Genomic DNA, 13,948 nt, shown 5'->3' on the forward strand with positions numbered 1-13,948 from the left:
TTGCTTCGAGACGTTTTTTGACACTGCTCGCTGATACATGACATGATTTTTGATAGCCACCCTATAATAATAACTGGGGAAGTTTTCTATCAAGTGTATGGCAAGGGAGATAACGGATATCAGTCTCGTTGATCTGTATGACCCATAGATTAGTGAGAGGGTATGACCGCTGCACGGTTGGTTGTAAGGACCGCCGATTGTCTTTTATCAAGATAGTAGTCCCATCCTATGTCACTGTCCGCTCCCTAACTGTTTTCACTATTGATTTGTGTTACTTTTGTTTTTGTTGTCTTTCTTGTTGGTTTTATTTGTTCGTTTCTCTCGCGAAAAGGCCTCTTAAAGACATATTTCTACTTGCGGTGACTAAAAGGAGGGGGGGGGGGGGGGGGGGCAGGCACGGGGATTGCTACATTTCCCTGAGGTCGGGGGAACAACCATTTTTGCCTTTTTGTTTCGCCTATATCTTTTTCACTGCAATGCAATTTTATTGTTTCACATTGACCCTGGCGTAGATACTAGGTCAAATAGATTCTTCTTCTTCTTCTTCTTCTTTCTTCTTCTTCTTCTTCTTCTTCTTCTTCTTCTTCTTCTTCTTCTTCTTCTTCTTCTTCTTCTTCTTCTTCTTCTTCTTCTTCTTCTTCTTCTTATTCTTCTTCTTCCTTTTTTTTTTGAAAGGAAAACACATTTTTAATGGGGACAGGCCACACCCTCTCTCTCTCTCTCTCGCTCTCTCTCTCTCTCTCTCTCTCTCTCTCTCTCTCTCTCTCTCTCTCTCTCTCTCCCCCCCCCCCATCCCCTACTACTCTCCCATGTCAAATCATTACTCTGCTATTTACTCTAGGGTGATATTTACAAGTTATTTAGCTGGTTACTTCTAAGGTAAATCCCAGGCCTCCACTCCAATCGTATATTTAATTTTTTTCACATCCTGGAATTTAAGGCTCCCAATACGTCGTTTTAACCAGCTAACTGCCGTACTCTGGGAAAACTCGTAGATACCAATTTGGCCCGAAAACTCGTCCTTCAAATATCGATCAATTTAAATAACCCTCATTTTGGCAAAAACTCTCAAACCTGGGACTTTAATCAAGTCCTCGCGAAGTTCCAGGTTCGAGTTTTTGTCAAGATGAGGGTCATTTAATTCAAGCGATATTTGAAGTGAAGGAGGAGTTTTCTGACCAAATTATGGGCATTTTATCATAAACGCACAGCATGCTCGGGACCAGCGGGAAAGTTCCGTTTGTTTTAAATTACTTTTTTATATTTAAAAAAGAAATTGAGCTTTTATATAGAGCAATATCCACTCAACGTGCTCAAAGTGCTTTACAAAGGATCCCGGGCCAACAGCAACACTTAACATGTAGGACGAGACATGACGCCTGTTAGGCCATATTACAATTTTTTTTCGGACAGAGACAACGCTATTAACGGCCAGGTACTCATTTTACACATGTGTAGGTGGGAGAATGTGAATAAAGAGCCTTTTCTAAGGACTCAACTATGCGCCGAGCTAGGCTGGACCCCAGGATCTTCAGATCCGAAAGCGAGTGTCATACCAGAAGACCACATAGCTGCACACTCAAAGTGAGGTGGCCTGTTGCCAAATCTTGCCGATCGTTATCTCTGCACAACCGTACACGGAAGTTAAAAATCAGTTCATAACAATGCGGCCCGTCCAGCTCTTATCACATTACCATAATATAATGGTTAATTATTTTTTTACTCTTACTAGTCTCTCATCCAACAACCAGATACACAGTACAATATCGGGATATCGACGTGAACTGCTGACGTCATATTTATGGCCTTCGTAAACAATGGCATGTCGTATTATTACACACTGCCCCTCGATTGCCAGAATTTCCCGGGGATAAAATTGAGGTGGACAAGGAAGTTAAAAATTGCACTCAGGAAGTCACGCCCACCTGCAGTAAATTTTATTTATTAAAATACAGTGAATGACATAATCAGTCGGATTGTGAAAAAGTTTGAACTGAGATATTGCCAAGTTTAGTTAGAAAAGGTCAATTTAAAAAAAAAAAAAATCAAAAATGAGTTCTTGTCATAAATGATTAAATTAACCCTTTTTGTACAACTTCGGGAAATGTCAAAGCTTAATTTCACTTCTAAATGTTTTTACAGCTTGTCAAGTTAGTTTGAGAAAAGTTACTGGATACCTTTCCTATACATCTGACCATAACTTCATGAAAAATCACCCGATTTACTTCAAATAAAGATTAAAATGCCCTTTCCACCACCCTCCATCCAAATACTTATAATATGGTAACATATCTCTATCCCCCTCTATCTATCCATCCATCCATCTATCTTATATCTTTCATACAAACCCACTCCTAGAAACACACATGCTCAATAAACACACACACACACCTTCCCCCTTTCTCTCTCTCTCTCTCTCTCTCTCTCTCTCTCTCTCTCTCTCTTTCTTTCTCTCTCTCTCTCTCTCTTCTTTCTCTCTTTCTCTCTCTCTCTCTTTCTCTCTCTCTCTCTTCTTTCTCTCTCTCTCTCTCTCTCTTCTTTCTCTCTCTCTCTCTCTCTCTCTCTCTCTCTCTCTCTCTCTCTCTCTCTCTCTCTCTCTCTCTCTCTCCCTCTCTATCCGTCTACCCCCACCCCTTCCTATTTTATGTCATGCTTGGCAGAAAGAACATCATTTAGACTGTCAAGAGAAACATGTTCGGATTGGCGATCCCATCAATTTTTATACATGGGGTAAAAGCTAAATTGCTCATGTCTCATTGCGTCATCAGTCATTAGGTTAAGGAAGACATGCCTGTTTAATGTCTTTCCCAAGGGTGTACAATTTGTTTGTCTGGTCGATTTCAAACTCAGACATAAGCTCACTCAATATGGTCCCGGTAACCTTTAAAAAAACAAAACAAAAAAAACACACACACACACACACACAAAACAAACAAAAAAAAAAACCCAAAAAAAACAAAAAAACAGGGTCATATACTGAAGGGCAGAGGGTTCCAGTAGCTCAGTAAGTGATGAACTCGCTTTTTTTTTTTTTCTTAGGCAAGATCATTAACCCCCAATTTGCTCACTTGGACAACATGAGTAATTCCTGTTGACATCAGACATCTTGTTTGATGAATTATTTATATTCCTTTGTGGAATGCCTAGGCGACGGTATCTTATGATGTCATGATGTCGTGGCGGTAGGGTATAATTTAAAAAAAAATAATTAAAGACTCTGGGGCTCCATGGTCCTGCCTGAACTTGTGACTCCGGAGGACTACTTTGCAATTACCGGAGGGTTAGAGTCTATCCTGCCAATTCAGTTTTATTTTGGAATCTTGTTACACCCACCAGTTAACGTTTCAGGAGAAGTGATTGTGGCTTGTGGTGTCCGGGGTCCCTCAACTGAGAGGGTGCAAGAATAGCCAAACGCCAAGCCAGCGGGTCGTAAAAGGCGACTAATGGTGTGTGACTCCCCCTTTTCGAGTCACCTGGTCCTCCAGCCTGGGGGTTGTCGAAGGGTTAACACCCCTTTCATAAAACTCAAATTGTTACAGAAACACAGGCGGACAAATCATATCCTTTTTCTTAGCTTGGGCGACCGACGAGTTTCTGCAATGACAGAATTTATGAAGGAAAGTAGCTGATATACAGATAAGTGATAAGACATGGAACGAGATAAATAAGTTAGCTCATGATAGAGCAGGATCATGGCCGACTAGAGTTTATAGGTCATTGTTTATATATTTTCCAGTAAAAAAGTGATTTTAAGCAATATGTTGTATAGTAATGCTGCGACAAGAACACAGCGATAAGATTTAAAAAAAACAAATAACCCCCAAAAAACCCCAAAAAAACAAAACAAATCAAAACAATAACAAATATAATAACAATAACTTTAAAACAAAAACAATAAATAATAAAAGTAAAACATCAACAAAAATGAAAAGAAAATTCACTGTTCAATGTTTATCCATCCGTCCATCACTGCCATTTATGCGTTTATTTATTTATTTATTTATATATTCATTTGATCATCCCCGGTGTCATCCCCTGAACACCCTCTCTCCCACCGCCCTTTGGCATGATACCTAAAATACCCAAAATATATTCTATGAAGAGTAGAGAGAATGCACGGTTTTATTGGATGAATAATGCTTATGCCACTTACAAATATTTTTTTTACAAATTATTTATCTATTCCATTAAGATGTTAACAGCTGTCGTCTCCTCTTTCCCCCTAGGTCTCATTGTTATGGCCTTCCAGTTGTCTAGCCGACGTAAGGAATCCCGTGTTAAGCTCCACCACTTCCAGCATCAGTTTGAGTTTTGAACCCAACCCATCGGCCACCAACTACACAGCTACCTTCAGTGTGTTCAACAGCCCTTTCCTCAACGACATCGCCTTAGAACCGCCTTACAACACATCGGACCGCCTTAATGCCACCTACTATGCTGTATCGCCTGGATTGAATTATACAGTCAGTCTCTATGAGAATGGGACCAGCATGGATTCCATTGTCTTCAGCCAGTCTATATCCACTGGTAAATCCAATTGATTTATATATATATATATATATATATAATATATATATATATATATATATATATATATATATATATAATATATATTGTAAATCATCTCTCTGTTATGCTTTATATTATTATTGTTTTACATATATATATAATTTGTAAACATTTGAGTTTGTTTCTCTAAGTGAGGACATGTGCTCGTGTCAGGATGAGACATTTAGATGATCTCAAACTAAGTCCTTTGAGGTGTGCTCTTGGAATCTACATCTGTTATCTATTTGAACTAATTCCTTTATGCCTTTCTTTTTCTTGGGTACTTAAATTGTAAGTCTAGAACTTTTTACTATATCATTTTCTTCCTTTTTTTACGATATCATTTTCTTCCTTTTTTACTGGTGCTGATATGACCTCAATGTGTTGCAAGCGCCGTAAAACCCTGAAAAACAAACAAAAGTGTCTGTGATATTCCCGTCCTCCTTATCTTTTGTCTTTTTGTTCTTTTTTTTCTTTCCCATCTCTAGTGCCTTTGGCTCCAATCGACGTGAGAATAGAAGACAAAGGGACAAATTATCTCCTCATAGCCTGGAATTCTTACCAGAATATCACCTACTCTTCTCATCGGGTAAGACGACGCTGAAAAGGAAACTGGAATTGACGTGTTTTCATTATTAATACTTTTGCAAAGCTGAATTTCAACTTTGGAGTTAATTCTCAGTGACTTTTAGCTTTGTATTATTACTTAACTTACTTTCCCCCTAACCCTTTAAAAAAAATTAAAAAATTCCCTGTATTCATCCCTAAGGGGATCTTTTTCTTCAGGGTCTATTCCACGGGAAGACTAGAATAACCCAGGTGTCAGTACGGCAAAGTGAGCTAAGGGTAGGTGACTTGCTCAAGGCCACATAATGCGATGGGTAGTCAAACTCGGTACCTTTCGGGAACGAAGTAAAGACCATACCACTGAGCCACGCTGTCTCATAACTGAAACAACCAAAACAAAAAAACAAAAAAAAAAAACAAAAGCAAAGCCTCCTTCCCCCCCCCCCCCAACCAAAAAAAAAAAAAAAAAGCAAGAGTGAAAAAAAAAAAACAACAACCAAAAAAACCCCAACAAAATCAAAACAAAAAATAACAAGGGGAAAAAAACATTTTAAAAGATGAAGCAACAACAACAAATACAAAAGAGCAAGAAAATTACAGTGCATACAACACCCCCCCCCCCCCCCCCCCCTCCCCCCTCCATGAATGTACTCACACCTTTTAAAAATAAAGCCTGCACATCTATTCTTTCCCCACTATTCCCAGATGCGTTATTTTTTGCTTTAGCCAGCTTATTGCCAGTACAGAATACGAGTACTACACACACCTTAAAGTGTCCACAACTCTTAATGGAATTTGAATGTCAATATAAATTAAGCTATTTTTTCCCCCCTATTCACTCTCTCTAAACTATGTTAATTTTGGATTTTGCAACAGACATGGTTTTGCCAGACCAATGAGTTTACTTACCGGTTGCTGCTATTACTGCATTTGAGTCATACTCACATCTTTGATAAAAGCATACACAACTTTCAATGAAATATATGAATGCATATATAAATTAAGATCCACATTTCCTTCTTCACAATCCCTAAATCCCTTATTTTGAGTTTTTAAAAATAGATTTTTGCTTTCAACAGACCAATACGCCAACTTATCAGATTCTTACTGGTACAGGAAAAGAATATCACAATGCCTTTAAACAAAATAAAGAAACACAACTCTTGGTGAAATATTGGTGCCAAGATATTTTTTACCACTCACTCTCTCTAACATATATTAATTTTGGATTTTGCAACAGATATGGTTTTGTCAGACCAATGAGTTTACTTACCGGTTGCTGCTATTACTGCATTTGAGTCATACTCACATCTTTGATAAAAGCATACACAGCTTTCAATGAAATATACGAATGTTTACATAAATTAAGATCCATATTTCCTTCTTCACAATCCCTAAATCTCTTATTTTGGGTTTTAAAAGATAGATTTGCTTTCAACAGACCAATTGTGACCCATCATCTCAAAACAGTATTATGTCGGGATGAACCAGATACTAAAAGTAACGAATTAAAGCTAAACTGGTCAAATATTTGAATTATTGCTATTATCATTTTAAGATACGACATTCATTCTCTTCCATAAAACATACAAACTCATTGCAAGGCTGATATTTCTGACAATAAATTCAATTTTCAGCATCTTAATCATTTCGACATAATACCATTTTGAGACGAGGGATCACAATTTGTCAGCTTACCAGATTCTTCCTGGTACAGGAAAAGCATGACACAAAGCCTTTAACAAAAATTAAGAAACACAGCTCTTGGTGCCATATCGATGCCAATCAAATTTATATTATATGTCACCCCTCTACCAACCCCCCTTTTTGATTATATGATCGCCTAACAGGCATCATGTCATGTCTTATTCTTTATGTTACGTGTTGCTGTTGGTCAGGGGACCATTTGTAAAGCGCTTTGAGCACGTTTAGTGGACATTGCGCTATATAAAAGCTCCACGTTTTAACTTTTTTTGCTTTCTGTGTTTTCTACAGATTTGCTTTTTAGATTATGATATATTTTCCCCCTCCATCAACCCCACTTTTTTGCTTGCTCGATCTATATGATTTATTTCCCCCTTCTACCAACCGCCCCCCCCCCCCCCCTTTTTTTTTTTTTTTTCTTTCTTGATAAATATCCTTTTTTTTTTGTGCTTATCAACAGATATACTTTCGACAGCCCACAGAGTCAACTTATCAGGTTCTGACTGGGACAGAATACGAATCGTACACATTACGGGGGCTCCAGCCAGGATACTTGTATGACGTGTATGTCACGGCCATTGCTTTTGATTTCAAGGATGACAAAGAGAGTCGGTCCTCAATCTCTGTCTCTTCCCCTACCTGTAAGTTGTTAACTAGCAGCTTCTCTCTCTCTCTCTCCTCCTTCTCCTCCTCTCTCTTCTCTTCTCTCTCCTCTCTCTCTGCTCTCTCTCTCTCTCTCCTCTCTCTCTCTCTCTCTCTCTCTCTCTCTCTCTCTCTCTCTCTCTCTCTCTCTCTCTCTCTCTCTCTCTTTCTCTCTCTCTCTCTTTGAATTTTTAGTTATTTGTTCTGTACAAATAATTTGTTTTAGGTGAAGGCCTTCTGGATCTTGTATCTTCGTCTGGTAGGGAATTTTTTTCCACTTGTTTTTTAAAACTTTGGGCGAAATAATAATCTGCAAAAAATTCAAATATAACACTGGTTGTGAAAAGTTCCAGGAAATTTCACCGAGCTGATGTGGCATCTCTGTAGTTATGGATTTTGCGATTTTGATAGTTTTAACTTCACCTTACCTCCTCAGTGCCAGCCCCACCCACTAATCTGACAGCCAAAGCTGAAAACACCACACACATCACAGTCTCCTGGTTACCCCAGTCTTCATCATTCCAGGTTGGTTATCATTGAATATCAGTTGTCCTTCAGAACCATTAGTCACATGGATCTGCAGTTTATCCCGGTTTATATCGCATGAAACGGACAAAAAACAATTGCTTACTATCCTTTTGTTAGGAGGCTAGTCTATTGCAAAGTACTTTCCAGCAGATCTTACAGACCCAGCTACCCAATCACTGTTGGGTTACTTCCTCAGTGCCAGCCCCACCCACTAATCTGACAGCCAAAGCTGAAAACACTGCACACATCACAGTCTCCTCATTACCCCAGGCTTTGTCATTCCAGGTTGGTTATCATTGAATATCATCAGTTGTCACATGGATCTGGAGTTTATCCCGATTTCTGTCGCATGAAATGGACAATAACAATTGCTTGCTATCCTTTGATAGGAGGCTAGTCTATCGCAAAGTACTTCTTTCCAGCAGATCTAACAGACCCAGCTACCCAATCACATTTGGATGGGCAGGGAGAGGGGGCAGAAAAAAATTTCCAACTGCACTGGGGATCGATCATGGTCCCTTTGAGTGGGAAAAGAAAGTGCTCTACAAATTTACAAACTGAGTTATTAGCCATTGGGACCCATTTTTGCAACAGTTAACACAAAAAGACGTCGTTATTAAGTTGGGTTTTGTATTTTTGTTTTTGAAAGTTCTTTAGAAAAAATTTAGTTTTCATCAGTTTTTCTGAGTGAAATGATGAAAAATAATTCAAAGACAGACAGTCAAGCACTCAAAGAATAGCAAGAATAGCTCTTTAAAGTGTTTAAAAAGTGTGCACAATTTTGATAGACAGATCTCATGTTTTTGTTTTTTGTTTTTAAGAGTTTTACGGTGCTTGCAACACATTTAGGTCATATAAGCGCCAGGTAGACGGATCTCAAAGGAAAATTCCACTTGAAGATGAATGGTGGAATGTTTATTTATATATTCATGGAAGAGAAATTCTATCTTGTTGTCAATGGATTATGATAAAAAAAGTGTTTTTTAGATGGTACATATTCTTCGTAGATCAAATATGATATATGTAGACCTGAATGTTTGAAATGTAAATTTCCAAACTGACCATATAACTACCTGTTGTTCAAATTGTCAAAACTCGTGTTGTTTCCATGGAGGAAATCGAAAGAAAAAATATTGTCTGTAAAATAATGTCTATCCTCAGTTCATTGTTCCAAATGTATAAAAGGATCATAGTCTACAATCCGACATGCAGTAAAAGCTCTAGGCTTGATAGATAAAAATCTTATTTTTTTAAATTGAAATTATATTTATTTACTTAATTATTTTTTTATTCATTTATTTATTTATTTATTCATTTAGTTAATTAATTAATTGATTAATTTATTCATTTATTTACTTATTCATTTATTTTTTATTTATTTATTTATTTATTTATTTGTATATTCATTTATTTATTTATTTATTTAATCATGAAAAACAGGACTCGTTTGAAGTGATATATCTGGTCCAAGGGTCCAACACCACTGCCCCTTGTCAGGAGTCCCCATGTAGTGTTATACCAGGACCCCCTGCTGGCCAAGAAGTCATCGTTTTCGTGTCATCTGTCAGCCACGGAGTAGCAAGCATAGCAGAACAGATCAGAACCTCAACTGGTAAAACTCTTTGCTGCTTCTATTTCTGTGCGCGGAGTTCATCTACTTTTATTTATATATTTATTTGATTATTTTTGTATTTATTTGTTTATGTATGTATGTATTTATTTATTTATTTGTTTGTTTATTTGTTTATATGACTATTTATTTACATTTTTATCTGTCTCATTTTTTGGGGTCATTTTCAGCTTGATGGCCATTGCTGATAAGATTTTATTTATATTGTCATTTTTTTTTCCATCATATATTTATTTTTACATTTCAGTTTTAAGTCTTATTTGATATCTACAAAGAATAAAAACAGTTTAGTGAGCAGTAGCAACAAACAACTGCTGCAAGCTGCAGCCGCATACTACCACAACCAGCACGAGCACAAAAACAACAATATTAACAACAACAACATCAATAACAGTATCATTTGCTACAGCATCAGCTACTGTGACCACTACCACTGTGATCACCACCTTCACCATCTCTACCACAACAACAATATTAACAGCAACAACAATAACAATAACAACTCCTGCAGCAGCAGCTACTGTGACCACTACCACTGTTACCACCACCATCACCATCTCTACCACAATAGCAATATTAACAACAACAATAACAATAACAACTCCTGCAGCAGCAGCTACTGTGACCATCACCATCACTACCACAACAAAAACATTAACAACAACATACAGACTATACTATAAGATCAAAATCATGACCATTGACATTTTTCATTGTGCTTCTTCCTTACAGAACCAGATCCTGTGGCCGATTTGAAAGCCAAAGAAGGTGTCCGGTCCTTAGAATTGTCCTGGAAGGTTCCCGTCAACGCAGCCATCACATCCTTCCACATACGAGTGGTCAACATACCAGACAACTCAACCAGAGAATTTACCAAGGGGGCCACTCAAGGCGAAACCTTAGTCACATTCCCCTTGACAGCCTTGATAGGGGGTAGCGTGTACAAGGTTTATGTCGCCGCAGAGACGCCTTATGCAAGAGGAGAACCAAAAACAGATGCGTTCGAAACCAGTATGTTGATTCCTGCTATGTTGAATTGATTTATCAGGGTTATGATTTTATATATATATATGTGAAATATCATCCCTAAACAATTTATTTTTCTATCATAGTGGAGATTAAGCATTGTTGATGTCTTGTGTCCATTTCCTTTGAATAGAAAGACTGTGGTTTCAAATCCTGCTTGAAAATAGATAGAAGTAGCCACTTTAATAATAATCTCTATTTTTATGCGGAGAAGGGCATTAATTGAAACATAAATTTAAAAAAAAAAAAAATTACAAAGGAAGGCTTTTAAATTGAACAAAAAATCCAAAGCACTTTCATTTCTGGTTTAAAGGATATTTTGCTCAGCATCTTTTCAATTTTTTTTTCTTCTATTTTTTGGGGTTTTTTTTTCTTAAAGAACAGCGGAGCACGGTTTTTGACTGCTTTCGGTTCATTGTTTGATTGTTCCGCTTGCTATTTTCGTTTTAAGCAGTGTAAATTTGAGTCAAATTCCTGTAAACTGGTATTATTTTGATTAATGTTTTCATTCAAATATTTTCTCGTATTGGCATTGCGTTTTTTCTTCCTACGTTGATGTCACATGTTGAAAGCAAAATTGAGGATTAAATATTTGGATATTATGTTGTGCAGCTCACGCAAAGAGACCAAGATCGAGATTTTGTTCTGTGATTGGGTAGCTGGGTCTGTTAGATCTGGCAGAAATACTTTGCGATAGACTAGTATCCAATCCAAAGGGTAGCAAGCAATTGGTATTTTCCATTTCATGCTAAAGAAACCGGGATAAACTCTGGCTCCATAGGCCTATTTGCTCTGAAGGGACTACTATATTGTTCAGCTATGTTGTCTTGTCGTATGACACTCATATTTTGATCAGAAGGTACAGGGTTCTATTCCTGCTCTGAATGGCGCATTGTTGAGTGCTTGGATTAGATCCTTTATTTACATCCTCTCACCATATTTAGGTGTAAAATGAATACCTGGCCGTTAACAGCATTATCTCTGTCGGAAAAAAAATAAATTATAATATTGCTTAACAGGCATCATGTCTCATCCTACATGTTAAGTTTTGCTGTTGACTAGGGATCCCTTGTAAAGCTCTTTGAGTATGTTTAGTGAATATTGCACTTTATAAATACTCAAATATATTTTTTTTTAAATATAAAAATATGTACTCATTAACTTTATTACTTATAATCCTATCCTAGTTCCATCCTTTAATATGCAAATATATAATTACCTTTATTACAGTTCCAGAACCAGTGTCAGGCTTGAAGGGAATGCCCATCAACACCACAGCTTTCCAGTTATCCTGGAAAAATCCAAGGCATTCTGTCATTGATGAAGTCATTATTACAGTCGTCAAACCAGGTAAATATTTCTATGTAGTTAACAAGAGTAATCATTGATCATATTTTCTGATTTTTCTAAATTGTAAAGCATTGCTTAACTCTTTCCAGAAGGCCATTTTCAAAAATATCCCCGAACAAATCCTGACTGCACTTTAACATCATCTTGTGCCGTGCTTGGTAGTGCTGGAGGTCATGGCTCTACAATCCTCTCTCTCTCTGTTTTGTTGGGTTTTTTTTGGGTTTTTTTTTGTTGCTATGATGGTGCTGCTGTTTCTTTCCATTCCCAGCCAGTCTGACAGGGAATCCATCATTTTCGCTCTGTGTCTCCCAGGGGATCTCTTTTCTATTACCTTTCTGGTCATACACAGTTTTTCCAGGCCCTCTCGTCTCATCACATGACGTAGGAATTTTGCCTGCTGTTTACGTATATTGTGTCAACTACTTTTTTTTTATACACCCAGCCTCTTTCAGAACATCCTCATTTCTCTTTTTATCCATCCATGGAATACGGATCATTCTTCTCTTAGCTGGACTGATAACGACTCCTATACTTGTGAAGCATATGCTCCACCTTTGGAGCTACCAGGACCCGCTCCGATGATAATTTTTGAAAAATCGGACTATAAAAGACAATGAAAACAATTAATAATGGATAAAAAGTCTTGATTGTTATTTTTCAACATTTTCCTTTTCAGACAGCACAGTTCTAGAGATAAGGGAAGACAAAGATACCCAGAACAAAGAGGTGATTGGTTTGGTGCCAGGAGAAACATACCAAGTGTCGGTTGTCATCCATACACCTCTCACTCCTAAAGTCAGCGAGGCCCTCAATGTCACCATCATTACAAGTAAGAGGGAATATTAGTGAACGAATTAATTGTTGGTCTTATACTTATATTCTGTATGATTTAATATAAATAGAATTTAGCAAAAATGAGTATAGCAACTTCAGAATTAGAACAAAATACTCAAACAAGGGATATTTCGGGCTCAAAATGCTTCCTTCTTCAGGCAACAAATACAATAAAGTGGTTATGAAAAAAATAATTGAAGATTGGTGAGAGACTAGGCTATAGTCACTACAGATATATCAGTGCTGTTGATTTTTCTCGGATCTGAGGAAATCTGTGATTTTGTAGTCAGAGGAGGAATTACCTCCTTTGAAACGATTAACTTTCCCACTGTACTGGCAGCGAGAGACGATGTGTTTTGGAATAAATAGGTGCAGTTTCCTACTCTCTAGAAGTAAGAGTATCAACGATAATTTATCATCTCAATTGCTCCAAAAGTGGGGGTTAATGCAGTAAAAATGGGGCTTAAAAACAATTGTTCGAAATTCCCACCTTTTTCACGTTTTATTACCATCAGCACTGGATAAATGTTAAAAACAACAACAACTTTAGTTTTGAATTATATTATTTTGTGTAGATTAATTTGATTTCCATTAATTGAATTAAGAATGATAAATTACATATAGGTTACAATGAAGTACCATATTTATTTATCATACAATTGTTTTCATTTCAGAGCCCATCAAACCAAAGCTACTGTCCTCAATATCAGGGGAGAAAGTTATTTCTATTGTTCTGTCTCGTGAAGAAGAGAGTGGTTCTTTCTCTTCCATTCAAGCATCCATTAATTCTGGCACCATGTAAGTCATCATCATAGTGCTCTCTACATCATCATCATCATTGTGGCTTATCCCTCCTTGATGTGGCCTCCGCATCTGCTAACCGAAACAAGCTTCTGTCATGCGCCATCCCTTTACATTCAGTCACTGGCCTACTCATCCATTCGCTGATATCTTGTGACGATCTTCTTCTTGGTTTCCATTTCCCTCTTTTACCCTCCACAATACCCTCTAGAAATTTTTTTTCAAGGGTGTCATGTCTCTTGATATGCCCCCCAAAAAAGCAAGTTTTAGTTTCTGTATCATCTTGGTGAGATATGGCTCCTTATTGCCCAGGGACTC

The 13,948-nt window shown here is 37.3% G+C and overlaps 1 protein-coding gene across 7 annotated transcripts in view; it reads left to right on the forward strand.

Moving 5' to 3' along the window:
* The window catches only part of LOC144968140 (tyrosine-protein phosphatase 10D-like), an 85,012-nt gene that overhangs the window by 17,706 nt on the left and 53,358 nt on the right, over positions 1-13,948 (forward strand). For all 7 annotated transcript variants that reach the window (XM_078906159.1, XM_078906158.1, XM_078906157.1 and 4 more), the window contains exons 3-11: positions 4,227-4,527; positions 5,037-5,137; positions 7,280-7,460; positions 7,898-7,986; positions 9,430-9,601; positions 10,352-10,630; positions 11,876-11,995; positions 12,672-12,824; positions 13,504-13,627. In XM_078906159.1, the coding sequence (XP_078762285.1) occupies positions 4,227-4,527; positions 5,037-5,137; positions 7,280-7,460; positions 7,898-7,986; positions 9,430-9,601; positions 10,352-10,630; positions 11,876-11,995; positions 12,672-12,824; positions 13,504-13,627 (1,520 nt within the window). The remainder of the gene's footprint in view (positions 1-4,226; positions 4,528-5,036; positions 5,138-7,279; positions 7,461-7,897; positions 7,987-9,429; positions 9,602-10,351; positions 10,631-11,875; positions 11,996-12,671; positions 12,825-13,503; positions 13,628-13,948) is intronic.

This window comes from Berghia stephanieae, chromosome 3 (assembly GCF_034508935.2).
Source record: "Berghia stephanieae isolate SIO BIC M18660-M18661 chromosome 3, UCSD_Bste_1.3, whole genome shotgun sequence".
NCBI lineage: Eukaryota > Metazoa > Mollusca > Gastropoda > Nudibranchia > Aeolidiidae > Berghia > Berghia stephanieae.